Raw genomic sequence first — 22,618 nt, 5'->3', positions numbered from 1 at the left:
TGATTAGTTTTGCGGCTTTGTCTTACACTTGGGGGGATCCATTTATTATTGTTTGAGTCTGGACATTTTCCGTTGGTGTTACAGCTTGCATTCGATTTGAGTTCTTGTTTCAACATGGGTGGCTCATAGTTATATCTTGCGATTAATAGAAAGATTCATCTTTCCTTCTGTGCATCAGCTTTTTATACCTTTGCTCCCGTGTGATGAAACGTGCATCTATATAATACCTCCATCCCTCAGAAATTGTTGTTGTTGTTGTTTAATTACTGATAAAATTGCACACTTCAGGTGCTTGGAGGTGTCCTTTGCATAACCCCTTTGCCTTTTGTTATCTTTAACCAGGTTGAACTTGCGAGCACCAAAAATGTGTGAAGTCATGTCTGGACAACTTAACCAGTTCCACAAACATGGTATGTAGATGACAAGATTTGGCGTGTCGTTACATCTGTTTGCATATGTTCCTCATCCAATTTTATTTGCTATCATCAACAAAAGTATTACAGCAGTTCAGGATGTAACCAAGTGCCATTGAATTTACCTGTGACATTCATTTCGCTTACCCACAATATCATTTTTATTTCATTGATAAAAAGAATCTTCTTGTTCTTGAATAGCAGTTTGATTTCTATCATGAGAATATGGAAGTTGTGATAACAATAGCAAGACCTGTGGTGAACCCCAATCTGTACTGAATTTTAGTTTAAGGTTAGTCTAACGGATTTTAAATAGCTCAACAATGTGGGTCTTCCTGTAAGTATTTATATGACCCTAGGGTAAATACATAGTTTAGAAACATAAGAAACGCTTGATTCTGAAATCTCACATCACATCATGAATCTTGATGCCTTCTGTTAATGACTTACACATTTCAAGATTGTAGATGACACAAAAAAGTGTTTGAAATAGGCAGCTGAAAAACAACTATATGAATGCATTACATATCATACTGTGTCTTTGAAATGATGATTGTGGCCTAGGCTATGATTCCTCAGTTTAGAAAATATACTACACAATACACAGACACACATGCATTTGAAGTCTGAGGCTCTAAAGGGGTTCTTTACTGAAAGACTTATTGAATGCTGATATCTATTTTCAGGTCTTGATACAATCTCTGAGGATGAAAGGAAAACCAAGATTGAATCACTAAAGAAGAAGGCATACAATGCATCCTCAAAGTTCAGGAATTCTTTGACAAAAAGGGGCAGGAGAAGTAGCAAGGTCATGTCTGTCTCCATTGAGGATGTGCGTGATGCTGAGGAAATGAAGGCCGTTGATGCCTTCCGTCAGATTCTAATTTTGGAAGAGATGCTGCCTTCTAAGCATGATGATTATCATATGATGCTCAGGTTTTTCACTTGCTTGATGTTTTTTTTAAATGAATTCTTTCCTGAGAATTAAGCACTGAATTGTTTCTTTCACGATTACTTGAAGTTGGATGAAAAAATCAATAACTTAGATTGCCAACCCATCTAGCTTCTTTTATTTCATTCTTCCTTAGTAATGCAAATTTTATGTGATTCAGATTTCTCAAGGCCAGAAAATTTGACATTGAGAAAACAAAGCAAATGTGGGCAGATATGCTTAAGTGGAGGAAGGAATTTGGAGCTGACACAATTTTAGAGGTAATATATCTTTCTCCTTGGGGTATGTTTATTATTCATGCAAAAAACATGTTTTTTAGTTCATAAATTCTCTCTTTTCCTGGACTCCTTTCTGCCTACTTTAAAACATATGATGGAACATGTGCAACATAGTGTAGCACATTTCTAAGTGGTGTGGCTTGCGGAGAATAATTATAAGTTCTAGTATAAAGAAACTTCCTCCAAAGTCCATTTCATAATCAAGTATGCTCATCTTACTTTTAGTGTGGCAATTAATCAATTTTCAATTGTTATCAGATTCTTTATATTTATAATTATTTGCAACATATTTATTGTTAGTGGTATTTCAGAATAACACATTCCTCTTCGTCTTTCCATTGTACAACAGGATTTTGAATTCAAGGAACTTGATCAAGTTCTAGAATACTATCCACAAGGCCATCATGGGGTAGATAAGGATGGCAGACCTGTCTATATCGAAAGGTTGGGTCAAGTTGATCCCAACAAGCTGATGCAAGTCACAACCATGGATCGATATGTTAAATACCATGTAAAAGAGTTTGAGAGGACTTTTGCTGTCAAGTTTCCAGCTTGTTCAATTGCGGCAAAACAACACATTGACCAGAGCACTACCATCATTGATGTTCAGGGAGTGGTATGCTTGAGATGACTTTAACTACTTTTGAAATATATCACTGTTTTCATCCTTTGTCAAGCATGATTTAGAAACAAAATGAAAGCATCTCTAGATGCTGCAAAGGATTATGCTATAGATGAGATGTTTTGAGCTTTATAAGTCCAGTATATCTCCTACTTGTTCTAGAAGAATTCAGATTTGACTTAGACGTTTCATTTTTATTCCTTTCATGTCTCAGATATCTCTATTTGGTTCTAATTTACGTGACAAATTTAAATGTAGGGTGTTAAACAATTCAGTAAGGTTGCAAGAGAACTAATAGGATGCCTTCAAAAAATTGATGGTGACAATTATCCTGAGGTATCTTAATTATTCGAGAGACATAAATCCTTATCAATTATTTTACTATATTTAGAATCTTAAATGTCCAATCACTGTAACTGTTTGTCTTTTTTCAGACCTTGTGCCGCATGTTTATCGTCAATGCAGGGCAGGGATTCAGACTGCTTTGGAGTACTATAAAGTCCTTCCTTGATCCTAAAACCACTGCCAAGATCCATGTAAGAATTTTGCTTCTACATGGAATGTGTACAACAAAAGAATTTTGCATCTAAATTTTTTTTTTTTGCAGGTTTTAGGCAACAAGTACCAGAGTAAATTGCTAGAAGTAATTGATGCCAGGTATCTTCTTATGGCTAGAGGTTGAAAATTTTCAAAGCTGGGACAAATGCCAATTGACATAAAGCAAAATATAGTTCTGGATTTTTTTCAAGCAATTAAAATTTCTTTTGTTTCAAAAATACGATAAGAAGAAATATTGGTTCGTAATCATTGATTTTATTTAATTCCTAATTTGTGGGTTAATTCACAAGTGAATTGCCGGAGTTCCTTGGTGGTACTTGCAATTGTGAAGGTGGATGCCTTCGATCAGATAAAGGCCCATGGAAGGATACTGAAATCTTGAAGGTGGTTGTTTCCATTCATTTTTGCTTTTGGTTCATACTCTAATTCCTTGTTTGTGGTCTCTTGCATTATACATTGCATCAAAAAGTTCCAAAAGAGAACCTTATCATATTTTAAGCATCAACATTCTTTGATATATTGACACAGTAGATTGTTCAAAATGGCGCTGGAAGTTGTGAATTGCAGCATCTTACATCTGGAGCTGAGGAAAAAACCATTTCTGAAGAAGAAGTAGTCTATCCTAAGGTGATGATGATATCATATTTTGTACTTCTCCCTTGGAATTTTGTGATACTGAAGTAATTCCTGTTCAATGAAGAAGCAAGATTCCTTCTATCCCAAAGCTCACTTAACAGTGGATAAGTGTTCTATTTCTCCAAGTCCCCCAAGGAGTACTATTGAGCACCCACACATGTCACCTATACGGGAAGTAGACAGTTCCAAATGGCAGGTAATTTCTAGTAAACCATTACCCTTGCAAACCCTATTTAGTCTTTTCTTGTAATCTAGCTTGCTGATTTTCCTGTTTAGCAGCAAGTATGCCTTGACAGAGCGTCGTCATTCTCTTTATTACTCTACATGGAGAAGAGACAATGTGTTTATTTTTTCTGTTTGCATTTCAGAGAATAATGATATGAAACTTTCATGCAATATTTTTCATTTACAGGCATATTTCATTTTGTATTGTAGAGCAAGGTATTCTTCCTTAGTTTTTTCATTGATTTACAGAAATGTCTTACAATGTTACTATATCCTTCTTCAGCGGCCTTGGAGCTCTTGAGAAAAAAATTGAAAACTTGTTTTAACTATACCCTATTTCTATCCTTAATCCAAATCATGATGTTTGATTACGTCAAATATTCAAGTACTAGTTGCTACAATCCTGAGGTTTAGCTTATATCAATGGTTCACTTTTTCTTCTTGAAGATAACAAGATCAAAGGACCTCTATATTTGAGAATATAAGAAACCATAGAATACAAATAAAGCCTATTGTAGTTCTACATGACTCTATTTCATGATAATTGAAAATTTGCTGCACTAACATTTAACCATAAGGATTTGCATGTACAGATTACTCGTGAAAATTTCCCTGCACCTTGTTCATATGGTGGTTTTGTTCCAATTGTGGACAAGGCTGTGGATGCTAACTGGAACAAAAAGTTTGACGTCCCTAAAGGTCCATATTGTACTTGATGCATGATTAAATCTTTAAGCTTTCACATTACTATTACTTCAGAATTCTTACTCACATTTATGGACTTTATTTTTCTTATAATCCACTTGAATTACAGGTTCATATGCTGTCTCTGAAATTTACAAAGGTCCTGATGGATTTAGTAATGGGATTCTTTCCGGGGCCATGGCTATTGTCATGGGGGTTTTCACCATGGTCCGTGTTGGTCGGAATATAACAAGGAAGATTGTTAATGCAGACATTGACTCCTGTTCTAGCAAAATGCACCAGAGGCAGCTGCCAGCACCGACTGTCTCAGCAATTGAATACTCATGCGTATTGAAACGCCTGGATGACCTCGAAGAGAAGGTAACTGTTCTCATCAATAAGCCCACTGAGATGCCACCTGAGAAGGAAGAGATGCTAAATGCTGCTGTCAAGCGTGTGGATGTTTTGGAGGCAGAGCTTGCTGCAACAAAGAAGGTATCGGCTTGAAAAAGTGTTAAAATAATTTTTCTAAACAAACTGTTCAACACAAATATTCAACCTATGATATGTTTGATGATGCACATTCGATGTAGGATCTTCTTAAATGCTGAGAAACATGCTCTCAATGCCCTATCATTCAAAAAATGTTTCATGACATTCATTTACCATATAGCATGCTTAAAATCATTTATTTCTATCTGTTCAATACTTAAAAACAGCATTTACTTTCAGAATTTCACACATATATTTACTGTTTTTCTTCTAGTAACTAGATTTGGTCAGATTTGCATTATGAATATAGCAGAGAATAATTATCTTGCTGCTTGGACGTGGTAGACTTTTGTATAGACAAATGGCACTTGAACCTAGAGAGGTCGAACTTTTTACATTCAAGCAGGTATTGTGTTGAAGAAATGGAACTCTTTTCCAAGCTTTTGCTATAAGATGTTTGCCATTTCTTGTAGATGAATGATCTAAACATTTTACAAGTTCCTTGTATTTGTATAGTCCTTGTTGATTCAAGGCTGCGTTCTCTACTTATTTTTATGTTTAATAATGGCTCTCACTTAGAATAAAGTGACAATGCAATTATCTAAGGCTTCTAGGTTATGGTGTTTCCAGGCTCTCGAGGATGCTCTAGAGAAACAGAAGGAGCTTCTTGCTTATGTCGAGAAGAGAAAGAAGAGGAAGAAGATGTTGGTAAGTTTCCTCAGCTGTGTTTTTTTTTTTTCTTCTCTTAAGGACAATGAGGTGTTTCTATTTCAGTTAGTATGTTAGAAACAAAGAAATAACAAACCCTTGAACACCAAAGCTTCTGAATCCAAAGGGAAAACAAACAAAAAGAAGATGGCACTTTAACATGAATTGAGATGACAATTAAGAATATGTAACATATTGGTAAAAATTCTAATTTTAGAATCTCTCTAGTCTTCTGAGAACTTGTGTATGCAAAAGGATTGTGTAGCTAATCCTTGTTTTATTCAAGGACAAAGTCAGGTTTGTGTAGCTACTCTAGAAAGCATCGCTCTCTTTATCTTCCTCTCTTGATCATTTCCTTCTGTTTCATTCATTTGCAGAATCCATTTTGCTGGGGCAAGTGAGGAAGAGAAAAATTCAGATCTCACTGAAACAAAGCGCAAGTCCGGAAATATTGTCAGCTTAAACAATCCAGTGTAATTTGAGTGTTGTGTTTATAAGACTGATTCAAAGTCTGAGTTCCGTATCTAAATCATGACCTTTTTTGTTTCATATCGTTCCGAATGAATATTGATTGTTGCAATGTGAATACTTGTAAACTAAACAAAGGCACTATTTGCTTCTATTTTCAATAAGGCACTATTGATTGTTTGTAAGACTGATTCAAAGTCTGAGTTCAGTGACACTATTTGATTCTTTTTGAAAAGTCATTATCTAAGTCCCATGAAAATTTACTCTCATTTTGTTCATCAAGATCTTGAATTGACAAAATATGACTGCATATGGACAATCAGAATTAGATATCTTATGGACTTCTTATAATGGAGGACCTTGAATATGACTGCATATTTGTGTGAGTTCATATTCACAAATCAAATTAAAATGGGAAAAATACAAGACATGTTTTAGCAAACATAACAACACAAGGTCAAGCTATTCTCTCGTGAGCTTTAAAAATATACCCAACAAATACTGATATCATTGTAAAGGTTAAAGCTTGATATACATTATTATATCTAAAACAAAATAGGTATTGTCATGCACAATATAATTATGATATTGGAAGGCAATGCTCTCCATCGTGATCAACTGTAATTTTTTGATTTACTTTTTTACAGATGATCGTGAGACTGACCGTATAGAACTGTTGGGGTGACAGATTACACCTTTTTGTTGAAATAATATTGGAACATACTCTCAAATTATACACCTTTCATTTTGTTGAACATCAAAAGATTGATATCTTTGAATCATAATGTTCTTAGCAGACCCAATATTAGTTTAAGTGATTCAAATTTAATTAAACTTTTGGTCGAGTCAACTTAAACGAAAAACCGCTACCTGTTTTAGTAAATCTTAATAGGTGGAGTCTAGAAAAACCATCATTTTATCACTTAATCATTAATACCATAATTTCACTTTAATGAAATAATAGCATGATAAACACACAATATCATTGCAATTGTAGAGAGCTCAACTGTTTTTTTTTTTCATCTGCCTCTCTTTTTTTATGGCTTCATTTTTTGGTCCTAAAACTTCAAGAAAATGTCCTTGCTAATATTGATCCTGTAATTTATGCATGAGTGAGCCAAACTGATCATAATTGAATTTCATGAAATGAAGAATCTAGCTGTGAATAAAACCAAGATAGTTTGATTAGTACAACAGAAAATACAAACAATTAGCATCCAAATTGGCGAAAGCATAAATAATAATCAAAATCTAAAAGATGAGAACATACATTAACGGCAACTCCAACTTGGATAGAGCTCAAGTTTAGACTATAATTTAGTTGAGCTTGATTCCGTCAATTCCATTGAGGACTTGGATCACATTCTTATCTCCATAACCTCTGTCTCATGCGCTTTTGACCCTTATTTTTCTCCGCATGTCCATTAATCCCTCTAACATTAATCCTTTTAGCCTTCATCCAAGTTTCTCTTTCTTCCATGAACACAAACGTACAATCGCCAAGCCCCACAACTCCATTTCATCTTCGATTATCTCGGTAGAAGCATTGACCAAGAAACGGATTAGAATGGGGAAAGAATAAACAAAGTTCTGTTAAACGCAACCCCTAGTCACTGTCATCCCTGTCATAGTTCTGAAAGAGGGATTGAAGTCCATTTACTGACTGGGCCTCCTTGATATCATGCTTTTTACCATCTCCTTTGTCATGTGATGGGTCTGAATCTTTATTTGTAATATGGGGCTTCTTACCGACCTGCAACACCGATCGTGGTTTGACGATGAACTTCGGTTTCATAGATGCTCTAAGTTTTCCTGTAACACAGGCAAATAACCAGAGCCTGTAAATATAACAATAAACTTGAGAAGAATCCATAAACTTCTAGTATGAAAGTTTAAATTTTAGTAGTTAAGATACCTCCATCTTTAGCATAATCTGTGCCGGTAGTTTTGGTTAAATAGTCTGTTGCTTCTTCCACCTTCACCAAAGGCTCTGCAGCAAATTTCCTCTGCATGAGTATGAACTCAGCATCGATCAAAAACAAAAATCATAAAACACTACAAACAGATGTGATCTGGCTCTAACTAGCCATCCAGCAACACGAAAAAATCAATCACTTAGAATATATCATATAAAAGCATAATAGGGCGAAGTTCAAACTGTCAAACCCACCATATAAGACCTGCCTTATTAGTTCATAATCACAGTTTTAAGTAAATTATTTACAAAACAAGTATATCTAAGAAATGTTGGTGCAGCGGAAGCAGTTTGGACCGTTAGAGGGGAGGGATGAATAACGATCTGCAAATCAAAAGTTCGATTTCGCTTGCTAACGTTTTAACAAGAACACACACTAATAAAAAAAATACAAATATAATATAAAAAATACCAGGCACGAATTTACTTGGTTATAACTCTTGGATTGTTAGTCCAAGAACTATGAAAGCTTCACTAAAATCTCCTCGTCGGAAACGATCCAGAGGTGGAGAGACCTTGTACAACGGTTGAGCGTAAAACTATAAAAACAAACTAAACGAGAATGAAAATTGAGAGTGTCTTGATTCTTCTTCGAGTTTCAGTCTATTTATAACATTCACCTCGATCTGGCCATTGTGTTGATGTGACACTTCTAGACGCTCGGATTCGTTGAACCCAATCCACTCTGACAATGGTCCACTAATGGCTTTGGATGACTCCTTACAATTCGGGCGTTTGGAAATGATCGGGGCGCTTGGATTTTGTTGATGTGAACTCCATCCTGATCCGCTTTGGTAACAATTACGCTGTCCTGGACTGGGTATCCGAGCGCTCGGAAGGATCCGAGCGCCTGGAACAATTCCAGGTGCCTGGACCATTTTTCTCCTTCGTTTTGCCTTGGTCGCTTTATGCAATCTTCAAGCTTCTTGTCCCTTGGATGTACCGAGCCATTCCGGCTCACTCCTGTGTGTCCTTCTCGCTCCGTCAGAGTATTCTTCCGCAGCTCCTCGCACTTCGGATGCATTGAGCCCGTCAATTCCTTTCCCGTGTTATTTTTCTCGCTTGCTTGTGTCTTTTGCCAAGGTTCATCATCTGAAGTACGTGTATTATCCTAAGTCCCTGTACACTTAGACACACGCATCAAACATAATACATAACTAATTTCAAACATATTTGACCACACACCAAAACTCTACTAGGGTACTAATAAGTATCTTAGAAGTCAGTAGTTGTTCAAGAGGATAATGCAAAAGAAGCATTATCATCTCATAGTGCAGCTATATGTATTTAGGTTTGTGACACACTTATAAGTTTTCCTAAGCCAAGACTCCAGTCCGAACAAGGAGATTGGCACAAAATAGTTTGTAGATCTCCCATCCCTTAAAAGAATACAAGTAACCATATGCTTTGGCTTGCATTGAATGTTGGACCATTCATTGAAGATAAGAGTACATCGAATGCATATGAAGTCGTTCCATGAGCGGATTGTATCCTTTTGGCAAACATGGGTTCGATCAAGATTTGTTTTACTAGAGTACCAAAAGCAAGCATGACATCATTATGAACATAAAGGCCCAAGGTATGGAACCCAAGAAAGAGGCTAGGGTTTGGAGTTTTCAGATTTAGGGTTTTACAGTTCAGGGTTTTATAATTTTAGGGTTTTAGGGTTTAGGCACAAACTTATTGCAACAGTTTGCTGGAACCATTCATTAATAGCACAAAGAGAACATCAAGTGATAAAGATAATAATGAAATACCTTTAAATTGCCGCTTAGACTAGAAGATGACTGGCCTAGCTCCTCGATATCATCATCATCTTCTATTCTTCGAACAAAATCTTTTGAACCCTGAAGCAGCAATTTGTCATCAAAATTTAAAAAAAAAATTATAACCTAGAAAAAGAAAGCATATAGTGACCACAAATGCAATAAAGAAATAGAAAGAGTTCTTGGATTCTTACATGGAAAGTTATGGATTTAATAAGTGCTTCATCAGCTTCATCTAGCTCTTCCATTTTTTTTTCTGTCCTGTTGTGGAGAAGATGGTCATTTATAGAAAAAAAAAGTAAAGAAAGAAATTGCGGATGAGATTCAAAACCATAGTATAGTAGCCAATAACTACAATTTTTTATACTAATAAACACTAGACGATATCAAAATTTTCAAGAAAGATATACTAATAGAAATTACAAAATAAATATTAAGGGACTTCAGCAGATCTGTACATAAAAGCATAACGCTGCTAAATAGCAAATACGTTCAAATTGTAACCTTTAAAAGGTCACTCACCATTTCTAGGTAGGACATCAATTTTTAGAATTAGATGAACAGAATATATTTTTAAAAAATGGGCATCATCTTTGTCCTATCATACCCTCTAAGAAAAATTGTATTTATATGAAATTATTTTTATACTACATATTAAATACTAAACTAACAGAACATATTGATAGAACCGATATCATCTTTTAACATACTATGTAAGAACATTTCTATTTCTATTTCTATGAAGCTCTTCTTACATTGCATATAGAAGAACTCCTTTAACTTGTCATTCTTATTGTAACATGTTAAAATTATATTTTATAATTCATACACCCACCAAATAAATATTATAATGACGTAAAGCTTGAAATGTTCCTATGATAGTGGTAAAAAATTAATACATATGGCAAACCATAAATAGTAGAAAATTAGCATAATAAGTTATAAGTGCCAAATATACTTTTTAAGAAACTATTTTGTTAATTTACAGAACCTTAAAATCCTATGTTCTCATCCTACAGTTTAATCCTATGAACCTCTCCATTGTCTTTGGTAGAATCTCAATTCGAATAAAGGAGATTGGAAGGATAGCACATCATCCTTAGAAAGAAAACAAAACACGCTAAAAATTTGAAAGCTGTAATGTTGCTATAAAATGTCCATTCATTGAATCTGGGTTTGCAAAACATTGTTAATTGTGATGAGACTTAAGGGAGGTAAACAAAATGTCTTTAAAGTAATGATCAAACATGCACCACGTACAGATCAAATTTTACACCAAAGATACATTATATCACCACAAATGAATACACATGTTTTTTATGAAGCAAATTAAAGAAAAATGAAAGCAATAGGAATCAGACAAATATTACCTATTCATAGGCTGACTGTTTTAAGGTTTCTAACATCAAATCAACACTCACAGTTGCATGCCTAGACTGCAAAAAGAGAAAGAACACTGCTTAGGACATTTGCTTCCTGAAAAAGCTAATCTACAAAAACACCATCGGCAAGTTGTAAATGAAGAACAAGTTTTAAATACACCTTCATAGACCTCATCTCTTCAAGTGCGGCAAGAATGTCCATATCTTGTTTGGAATCTAAAGCTCGATTTTCCAAGGACTTCATATCATCTCCCATTTCTTCTTCAGCTCTTTTTCTCTTCTCTTTCTCGACAGCCTAGTAAGATTATAAAATGCATTCTTGAACAACAGGATACAGTGTAAACTAATCAATCAAAGCAATGTCAAAACAAAAAAAAAGTATTGTAGGTATGAAAAATCACTTACCTCATCCTCATCACGCCAAGGCTCAAAATTACGGGAAGCACCGGATTCAACAGTGTAGTCAGAGTTTTGAGGATCTGTCTTGAATGTTATCTCAGCTGAGCATTTTGTGCACTTGAAGTAGAATCTAAATATTTGGATCCCCAAATATGTCTGCAAAAATGTATTGATGGTAACTTTACTGCAAAAATCAAATTCACAATAGAAAAGTTCCTGAACTCGTATAGTGTCGTATAGTGTTTAAGAAAAATGAAGGGTGCAAGCTAATAAACAAAGTTAAATTTGTCAACTGAAAAAATGAGTAAGGAAAAATTGCAGAAAGAAAGTACTCTCGTGAAGGACATTTTTCCAAATTTAATGTTTGGAATTAAGTGAGAAATCAGAATTTCACTTCTTATGCTTGAAATGATACTGTAAGAATGTTTAGTATTATATTATAAATCAGTCTAGTGATTCGTAGAAAATTCTCAAACATAAAAAAATAACCAGCCGCATGTAATTGGAAATCTTAATTCCTATTTTTTTGGATAATTGAATTCTAATTTTCACGTCTTGTTTTCCAAACACAATATGGGTACATGGTCCAACATAATAGATAGAGTAATTCCATAAAACTTTATGTTTGAATAAAGGCACTAAAAACTTACATCTGGGAGAAAAATTTAGTCAACATGGAAAGACAAAGTCCAGGGGTGTCAAAATCATGGCGTGTTAGGGAAATCTAAGAATATGAATAACCCAACAGTCATTTCTAATTTTCATGATTTAGAATCCGAATAGAGATTAACCAATATTTCAAGGACAAAGCACGAGTCAGATCCAGGAAGGACAAGCAACACCAGAATATCTACTAAGGCTAAGGGACCAACTATTCAGAATCTCATGTGCATTCGATTATTAATGTAATCAAAGTTACCACTTTGTGAAGAAGAAAGGTCCAGAAACCACGCAACGGAGAAGAGACAAAGGAAAAGAAACCATCTCACCTCTCCAATGACGTCCTCTTTTCGTGAATTGAACTTCGTACCCTTATAAATGTAGGTGCCGCAGGTGTTGCAGCGGATGCTCATCGGAAGCATCATCCGAACTTTAATCTGCTGATTCTTGCGTTGCTTCCGGCGAGGGATTTTGGCCGGGTCGAAGTCCGGCGGGTAATACTTGTTCAACACCTTGCGCTCTCCCATCTTCGCCTGACCTGTATCCCCTCCTCGATCGTTGAATAAACGACGGTGATTTTCCTGCGCTCAGAATTGTTGGGAGCTGTTGCCAAAAAGGCCTCGATTAAAATCAAATCGAATCCAATTTTTTAATTTGTTCCGAATCGAATTTTTAAATAAAAATCAAATAAATCAGAATCCAATTTTTTTAATCGATTCAAATTTTTAAGGAAAAATCAAATATAAAATATCAATTAATTTAATTTTTAATAAAATTAATCAAAATAATTAAAATTTTAAAATATTATAAAAAATTTATTAATTAATTAAAATTTTAAAAATTATTTTTTTAATTTTAATTAATTTAATTTAATCAAATAAAAAATTTCAAAATTAAAATCAAATCAAATTAATTAATTTTTTTAAAATATCAAAATTCAAAAATAACTAAATTAAAATTTTAAATTTGATTAATTTATTCAATTTAATCAAATTTTTATTCACCTCTATTCCAAATGAACTCTAAGAGTAATCTTTAATAATTAAAAATTTTAATTAATCAATTTTTCCATTTAATAAAAATTTATTTATGTTTATTTTCTAATAAAATTAATTAAACGACTAAATTTAAATATATACATATATATATATATATATTCAGCTATTATGAATAATATTTTAAAATTATATTCATGAATAAACTTTTTATTAATATCTTAAATAAATAAAAGATTTTAAAATAAATAAATAAATTTATAGGATCATAATTAATTAAACACATTTAAAATATAAAAAATTAAAAATTTAATAATATCTGAACGAATAAAATTCAATCTCATAAAAAATAAATAATATCAAATTTGAATAATCATTTGAATGATTTGATTCCTTCTAAACTTACTCGACTTAATTAGAATTTACAATGAGAAATGTTTTTTTTTTAACTTGTCGATCCACGTAGCAGTAGATCTTGGTCAGCCCCATGCCATGGAAGAAGCGTAGTTAACAACCAGTTTACTGTCGAATCCAAAGCTCTGCAAACCCAAAAACAACCATGAAATGTGTATCCATTAGATCAAACGTAGCAGGCTGCTAACAAGAAAGGAGAATCTTGATACACTTGCTCCCAAGTATATCAACAAAATACCCACTACTACTACTACTATTATTATTATTTAAATGTTACCAAAGAACAGAAATGAAAAAAGAGATAACCATCTTGCTAGCTGCACAGGCTGCTTTAGCGAGTTCTTGTGGCCCTAAATTCTGCTATACCAACAGATTTCTAATAGTCCAGCTTAAGGTCAGATTTGGCACAGTTGAATCGTTCAATAAAAAACTATGTCAATAAATTTGTGATTAGCTATTTGGATCATGTTCGGTCACTAAATGCTATATAAAGTTACATCACTACTGATAACTATTATCAAGATCATTTTAATTGCAGAGTCCTGTATCGTTTACCTACATGCCTAATCGATTAAACATATATGACTACAGAATGTTTGCTAACAACAACAACAACAACAACAACAACCAAGCCTTATCCCACTAAGTGGGGTCGGCTATATGGATCCTTTTACGCCATTGAGCTCTATCTCCTATTATATCATCATTTATATTTAAATAAATTTTATCTTGTTTTATTGTTGCTAACCAAGTCTTTTTTGGTCTACCTCGCCCTCGTTTGATATGCGTATTTGTTATAGTTTCACACCGCCTAACTGGAGCATTTATCGGTCGTCTAAGTACATGTCCGTACCACCTTAAACGTGTCTCACGAAGTTTTCCCTCAATAGATGCAACTCCAACTTTCTCTCTAATGCTCTCATTTCTTATTCTGTCCATCTTCGTATGTCCACACATCCATCTTAACATCCTCATCTCCGCAACTCTCATCTTTTGCTCATGTGCTCGAGTCATAGCCCAACATTCAGCGCCATATAACATGGCAGGTCTAATTGCCGTTTTATAGAACTTTCCTTTAAGTTTTAGAGGCACTTTACGATCACATAAAACACCTGATGCTCTCCTCCACTTCAACCATCCTGTTTGTATTCTATGTAAGACATCTCTCTCAATCCCTCCATCGGCTTGCAAAAATGATCCTAAATATTTAAAACTCTCAGTTTCAGACAACTCATCATCTCCTATTTTAATACTTGTCTCACTACGTTCAATATTGCTAAACTTAAATTCCATATATTCTGTCTTTACTCTACTAAGCCTAAAACCTTTTTCTTCTAGTGTTTCTCGCCAAGATTCTAATTTAGCATTTACTCCCTCACGTGTCTCATCTACCAATACAATATCATCTGCAAACAACATGCACCATGGTACGGTATCTTGAATATGTCCAGTAAGTTCATCCATGATTAGTGTAAAAAGATAAGGACTTAGAGCTGACCCTTGATGTAACCCTATCTTTATTGGGAATGCTTCAGTTAATCCGCCTGAAGTCTTCACTCTAGTCGTTACTTCCTCATACATATCCTTAATTAGGTCAATATATACTACGCTAACACCCCTCTTTTCTAGAATTCTCCATATAATTTCCCTTGGGACTCTATCATAAGCTTTTTCTAAATCAACAAATATCATATGTAGATCTTGCTTTTGCTCCCGATACTTTTCAATTAGTTGCCTGAGAAGATGTATAGCTTCTATTGTCGACCTACCAGGCATAAACCCAAATTGATTTTCGGTGACCATAGTCTCTTTCCTTAATCGTTTTTCTATTACTCTTTCCCAAAGTTTCATGGTATGACTCATTAATTTAATGCCCCTATAATTTGCACAATTTTGTACGTCCCCCTTATTCTTATATAAGGGAATTAGAGTACTTACTCTCCATTGATCTGGCATTTTCTTTGTTTTTAATATCATGTTAAATAATTTTGTAAGTCATTCAATACCTTGTTTCCCTAAGCACTTCCATACCTCTATCGGGATATCATCTGGTCCAACGGCTTTTCCATTTTTCATTCCGTTTAAAGCTTGTTCTACTTCTGAAATTTGAATTCTACGGTAAAAATTTAAATTTCTATACTCATTTGACCTGCTTAATTTACCTAAGTTAAGTTGATCACCTACACCTTCATTAAAAAGTTGATGAAAATACCTCTTCCACCGCTCTTTTATTTCTCCATCATTTACTAATACCCTATTGCATTCATCTTTAATACATCTTATTTGGCTAATATCTTTTGTCTTCCTCTCTCTCACTTTAGCTATTTTATAAATGTCTTTTTCTCCTTCTTTTGTATCCAATTTTCGATATAACTGCTCAAAAGTTGTATTTTTAGCTTCATTTACTGCTTTTTTAGCCTTTTTTTTAGCTAATGTATATTTTTTTAAATTTTCTTCATTCTTACAAATATATAATTTCTTATAGGCTATTCGTTTTTCCTTCACTTTTTCTTGTTCTTACAGAATGTTTGCTAAATGGAGATAAATCAATTTTGAGTAGAATCAGTTTTTACAGTACTCATTGCTAGGAGAAGACTGACAGTTCTTCCTCTGTAAGTGCTTCTTGTTTGGTTTGTGACATTGAAGGATTGATAAAAGCTTGGATGAATTCTTTGTCAAACAAATACAAGTTGAAAAAAAATTCATTTCCCATATCTTCAAAAGTTGGCATCATGTTCACAAGAATGGGAGACCTTTACATATCTCTTTGGCCACACCCAATTTTGTTGATTACAAAATAAAAAAATAAAAAAGGTACCTAGAAATAATTAGTTGTGCAACATGTTATTTTCTGAAGTGATAAACAAGATGACTTCCCAATATAACATATTTCTAATATAGAGTCCTGCAGCATTGTTTATTGTTATAAAGTCACATGTAATAAAGAGACAAGGAGTTGGACCTACAACACAAGCAACTCAAGAATAAACAGGATATAAAGAATGACATCAAACATCTAATCAGAAAGAAAGGCTTTATTTGTAAGTTCTGAGATAATCCAATGCATAACTAATTCACCAGCATATATGATAGAAAGAAAGAAGCTTACATTATAGAGATCAATCACCAATTCATCTGGGTTTGGCGAGAACGAACTATTGATATATACAAACTGTTACAGATGAGGAAATCTTTAGAAAGGGCAATGTAACAACACTATAAACTTCCAAGCATATGAAAAAGAGAGTAACGATATGATACCAAAGTATCACGGTGCAGTTGGCGCCGCAGAAATTCAATGACCTTTGAGAATTTGTCACTTCCGGAAATCTACAAACAGAAAGTAATTTGCTTCAGATTTTTTACACAATTACTAATTGCCATCATTTATTGCCTTTCTGAATCTCATTGACAAATTTCAAACAAAAATAAAAGTAGAATAGATTTAAATCAGCTGAACAAGAGTAAGTTTCTGAACAACAATAGACTAGAATGAGAATATACATAATCCTGGTCTAATTTCAGTTCCTTAGGCATTTCCATTCTCAACACAGATTTCCTTCTCCTTGGGCACGCCCATTTTCAACAGAGTTCCTTCCTGAAGATTAAAAACAACTGTCTATCATTCAATTCCCTACTTCTCCACTCTAGGCAACCATTGCTTATGTACTACGATTACTAACTGCAAATCAAGTTTTTGTATTGACCTTGAATAACATAAAATGGTATGCAAATAAAAACTTGCAATTATAATTTGCCAACTAAGCATGGTGAAGAAGATGAGACAATGTAAATGTATCGTTACTTGCAGTTTGCCTATGTGAGTTGATGCCATCCAACTTGCCCTCGAGGCAACTAAATTTAGCATTCATTGACATCATCTGAACATAAATTGATTTGGGAATTGGAATGAGCTTAGATGAAGAAACGTGTAAACTTGTATCGCAAATGCCAAAATGTTAAAAGTACCTAATTAATACACATGGAAATATAAACATCCAAGAAATAATAATAAAATCTAGAATCTACATACATGATAAGCTATCAAATTAACTACTTGTTACAGGTAAATATCAAGAGGATGCAAAATCAATATCATATGACTGAGTCCTGATTACTGGATCCATTTGTCTAAATTTCAACGTGTAAGATACAATTCCAAGCACTTATCATAACACAACCTTCAAAGTCACTTTCATGGGATACAAACCAGTAACAAGAACCAGGTCAATAATGATCTTCTCTGATGTTGACTCAATTTACTGCTAATCATCCTCTTTCTTGTTGGATGCAACTAAGTGGCTGTTCACTGTGAAGACAATCTACAGGTATTGCTTGATTGATGGCAAGGAATACACTCAAGTGAATGGAGTTGAGTATTTTGAAATAAATTTCTCTTTTGGCTAAGATTGCTTCAGTACAACTCTTCCTCACTTAGCAGTAATGTTTTAGTGGTTGATTACCAGCTGGATATAAAACATTCTTTATGGGTTGATCTTGAAAAAAATGGGTATGCATAGAAGAAATGCCCTGCTCAAGAGGAGAGTGATCTTGCACACAAACTGAAGAAAAATCTTTATGGGTTGAAGCAATCTGATGGGCATGAATTGGTAATTTCAACATCTTTTCTTCAGTTCAAAATGCTCAGAAATGTTTAGATCAACCAGTAATTCACCTCACATTGTCTAACCCATACAAACACCATAGGTTAGTTACTAAACTAAATTAAATTATAGTAATCATACTTGATGTCTCATTTGTTGTTAGTATGATAAGTCAAGTTCTTTGAGGCTTTATGTATCACTGGAAGGCAGCTTTGAGTCTTATTTAACATTACTATGGTCGCCTCCAAGTTGTAGGAGATTCAAATGCAGATTGGATACAGATTAATTGTTACTTTAAGTAAAATAAAGGGGATCATCATTACATTTGTGAGCTCCCAAATCAATTTAGGCACAACCATAATAATTTTCCCTCAAATTACAACACAAACAAAGAACACACATCACCCTATTGTTTTTTGCTTGCAATTTATAATACAACTTTATGTGCAATAAATTAATATAGAAGAACATACATACAGTAAAAGTGCAGTGGAAGATTTATACAACATAAGTACCAAAATAAGATACATTACTAAGCAACACATTGGAAGGTTTAAACAAATTACAATACTCATTCATAAAACCTTGAAACCATAAAAGTCATTGGTGTGTCCTCAAGTGAGCCATACTAATCTTATGCACCTTCATCTGAGTGTTAGTTTTGGACCCAAAGTCATTTAGTATGGTTGTACTCATATTGAGCATGGATAGAGTGCTATTACAGGTGAATGCATGTTGAAACCCAAATGTATGGTTTAGCTCATGATTGTTTCTTGCATCATCGTAGTAGTGGTGTCCTTTAACACAATTGATCATCATATTGTAATGCATATAACTTAGTTGTGACATGAACTTATATTTCTATTTGCACTTAATAATTAAATAAAATGTTTAGATTTACGTGGTTGCACACTAGCATTCCCACACAGTGCATTTTGATGCTGGCTCATTGTTATTTGCCTCCCGTTTCTTTGTCAATAATTGAGTAAAGGATTTGAAGTTGGTTGGTAAGTTCTAAATCATTCCTTGGGGGCATGCTAGCAACTCCAAAGGTATTTTGGATTTAATTAGTTGTGTCGTAATTCGCTTAAATTTTCTGCTGTCATGCTTTGAGATGTATCATGTGGCACTTATGTTGTATGAATCTTCTGTTGTTGTTCGTCTACTATATGTATGTTTTCCTTTGGTGATTTGTTTGCTACGAAGTTGTATCATAAATTTTGAACAAAAAATACACTTAACTTTGAAATGTGTTTTAACTTGTCAACACAAACTGTAACAAGGTTTTCACATTAAGAACATAAATGGGAGGTCTTGCGAAATGTTGGGATTTTTAAATTAGCCAAAATTATCACCTGCTAGGGCAAGGAAAGATCTCATTCAAGATATGATAGTTAGTATTGATCATATTGGATTGATAGGGTTGGAAATGGAAAAATAATAAGCTTAAACTATAATAGGATATAAAGGGCCAGAAAGAAAAATAAAATTGTTTGTTGTATGACGCAATAAAAGAAGAACTACACTAGTTAAAAATCAAGAGGAAGAATTCATTGTATGTATGATATATTGGTCCAATATCTATTTATCCTTTTCAATATGGACATAGACTTCAGCTATATTAAGTTGAGTTCTTGTTTATGAAATCATATTTAGCAAAAAAATACTCTATCTGCACTAAGTCATGTTTTGCCCAACTATTCAAAATTGGCTACATGAATATCATCCTGCCTTTGAATTCTATATAAGGTTATATCCCTCTAGAACTGTAAAAATTGCATTACCTAGAATTTTATTTGATCTCCCTATGCCCCTTAATACCATCCACTTAATCAGTTCATTTTGTCTAATTATAACATGCTCATATTAGTTCAATCTGTTTACTCTCATTTTATCATCTATAGGAAGCACCTAATTGCTGCCATTTATTTTATTTTATCTTTTCTGGTAACCTTATCGATGTTAACATTTCCATCTCTAATACATTATTTTCTTTTAGTACATGATATTTTCCCATAGTCTAGCATCTTATTTATGTCATAGAACATGAACAGTCATACATAAGTCTTACTAAATCTTCCTTAAGCCTAAAGGGCACACAATAATTATTGCTAATAATGATCTTTTTGTCAAGATTGCTTTCAGATTCCTTAATGGATCCAAAATATTAATAATTCTCTCTCATTGGAATTTCAAATCAACCATCAAAATGAAACTTTCAATATGCTCTTTGTGATTTGGAATTATTTTTCTAAATATTTTCTGCATATATAAATATGTAAATCTTAAGAAATATGTATTTATATTTTGTTGGCCAACTGCACTTGTAATGCATATTATTTTTTCTTCAGTGCATACAACGCCTAATCCAGTTCAATTCTAGCTAACACATGTGTCTCTTATTTTATTAATTAACTTATGGTCTTAATTGTTGTATATTATTCTGTCTTGTATATTTATCATCGTCAAGCCATTTGGGGCTGACCTTATAAGCAGGGTTATATCATTATGACTATTTGAATCAAATTAAATGGTTAATTAAGTCTTTATCAGTTATATACCAATTTTGGCTAACATGCACTACATCTTACCAATTGAATATTATAGCTTATCTATTTTCTTGATTTTGATCAGAATCTAATCCATTAATAGAAAGGTGAAATATTATCCTACTATTCAAAACATGCCCACAATTCTTCTTCCTCGTGTGTTAATTTATCATTCACAATTGTAAGCATCAGAACATGAAAATTATAGGGTGGCTGCAAAGGGTTTCATTCTGCTCATCTCACTTATTCTCTACTCTTCTACCCATTGGATTTGCTCCATGCACTTGGGAATGGCAGAGCTTGATTGGATTAACCTGATGCTTAGAAGTATCATCCAATTATTGACTGTCCTGTGCTGATTCTTGACAAATTTGTCATGATTTTGTACTGTTTATTATTGATAAAGCCAGCTAGTTAGAAGTAGATTGGAATCTGTTTTTCAGCCAAAATCAGAACAATCCTCATGCATCCTGTATCCTGATCCAATTCGGCTGATTCCAATCTTGATGATTTAAAAAATATATATGCAAAAATGATCTGATTTCAGCAGAGCAATAATTTCCTGGCAAGGGTAGGATGCAGCTGGATGGTATAACCATGCACATGTTTCACAAAAGTTAAACTTGAAATGTACTACGCGGGATACACTAGGGTTCAGTGTGACAGTACAAGGTGACGTTCACTGATGTTTTATTATAAGACAGCCCGCCACATTTATGGTTGTCAAACATAATGATATTTTGTCATGCACCAAGTTTATGTACTCAACTTGCTGTATCATGTCCAAACTTGCCAAAGGATGTACTGAAGCAAACTATACTATATTAGAACCTCTTTTAGGAGAAGAGTTAATTTCCAAGTCTTCAAGGCCCTCTATCATACATCAAGGACAATTAGTGTATGAAGGAGAACGAGCACAAAATAAATAAATAAATAAATAGACAATAACACGTCAGTTTGATGCTTTCTAGAACCTTGAAACCTACTTCAGACCAGTTGATTTTCCCAATGCATGTAAAATTACCATGGAGTGCTATTTGTTAATGAACTCAAAGATTTTCAAGTAGTATAAATTTTGTACAATTTGTATCTGCTAAAATGCAATATATCAATGATGGAATCTGATCCTCATGTTAAAAAAAAAAAAAGTAAACTGCATGTGGAACCTGTGCAGGGAATGATGCATTCTAACACAAATAAAGTAACAATCTGTATTGAGCTTTGGATAGTAACAAGGATCTAAATAATATATCCTCAGAACTAGCACACTATAACTTTGCTTTCTAGATTGGGCCTTCAATTGACAAGGCTTTCGGAACAATGACCTCGTACAAAGGAACAGCAACAAGGTCAAAACGAGGTACCTTGAACTTGGCTTGTTTAAGAATAGGAGCGTCGCCAGTGGCCCTCAGGTGAACAACCACTGCAATCAATTTTGAAGGAAGAGGAATTAGAAACCAAAAGATCAATGACAAGGAAAGGAAGGATTTTGTTCACTTTGACCTCGCGTATCGTCGTACCTTTCCGGTCAGCCGTGGGCGAATCAGCCGCCATATGCCGATAGCGGAAAACCAGAGGGATAAAAAGATCGATGGACTTCAGGCTTCAGATCACTGTAACCAGGGGGAAGGAAGAAAAAAAGGTAGAGCTGCTGACAAAGTAAAGGATCGATGCGAGCGGAAATCGGCGGCGAGAGCGGCACGAAGGGATGCGCCTAGACTCGTTAAACTAATTATGAAATAATATGGGCAATTGCTTAAAAAGTCCTCGCTTTTTATAATACCTTTTTTAAACAATGCCTTAAATATCAAAAGTACCCTTGCTTCAAAAGTCCTCGG

General features: G+C 33.9%; 3 protein-coding genes across 3 annotated transcripts; 1 reads left to right on the top strand and 2 right to left on the bottom strand.

Annotated features, from left to right (window-relative positions):
- The first annotated feature begins 364 nt into the window (after positions 1–364).
- Positions 365–5,969, top strand: LOC141814181 (phosphatidylinositol/phosphatidylcholine transfer protein SFH12-like). Its single transcript, XM_074702134.1, has 14 exons — positions 365–410; positions 1,100–1,349; positions 1,526–1,625; positions 1,993–2,259; positions 2,524–2,601; positions 2,700–2,801; positions 2,873–2,922; positions 3,114–3,207; positions 3,355–3,450; positions 3,524–3,655; positions 4,278–4,383; positions 4,499–4,863; positions 5,491–5,568; positions 5,946–5,969. The coding sequence occupies exons 1-14, from the start codon at positions 365–367 to the stop codon at positions 5,967–5,969; spliced, it is 1,788 nt and encodes a 595-aa protein (XP_074558235.1).
- A 1,673-nt stretch (positions 5,970–7,642) lies between these two features.
- Positions 7,643–12,745, bottom strand: LOC141815621 (uncharacterized). The gene is made up of 8 exons (XM_074703571.1): positions 12,548–12,745; positions 11,565–11,714; positions 11,320–11,454; positions 11,164–11,213; positions 9,972–10,038; positions 9,769–9,858; positions 7,952–8,042; positions 7,643–7,848 (listed from the first exon to the last, which is right to left on the bottom strand). The coding sequence occupies exons 1-8, from the start codon at positions 12,743–12,745 to the stop codon at positions 7,643–7,645; spliced, it is 987 nt and encodes a 328-aa protein (XP_074559672.1).
- Positions 12,746–13,642: 897 nt separating this feature from the next.
- Positions 13,643–22,415, bottom strand: LOC141814185 (ubiquitin-like protein ATG12). Its single transcript, XM_074702136.1, has 5 exons — positions 22,301–22,415; positions 22,145–22,203; positions 16,889–16,957; positions 16,737–16,799; positions 13,643–13,752 (listed from the first exon to the last, which is right to left on the bottom strand). Exons 1-5 carry the CDS (start codon positions 22,332–22,334, stop codon positions 13,693–13,695), a joined length of 285 nt encoding a protein of 94 aa, XP_074558237.1. The 5' UTR covers positions 22,335–22,415; the 3' UTR covers positions 13,643–13,692.
- Positions 22,416–22,618: the final 203 nt, after the last annotated feature.

Source organism: Curcuma longa, chromosome 21 (assembly GCF_044706935.1).
Source record: "Curcuma longa cultivar G26 ecotype Majalengka, Jawa Barat chromosome 21, ITB_CL_G26_1.1, whole genome shotgun sequence".
In the NCBI taxonomy this organism is placed as follows: Eukaryota; Viridiplantae; Streptophyta; class Magnoliopsida; order Zingiberales; family Zingiberaceae; genus Curcuma; species Curcuma longa.
Note: the sequence above shows the minus strand (reverse complement) of the source record. Positions and strands in the feature narration are given on the sequence as shown.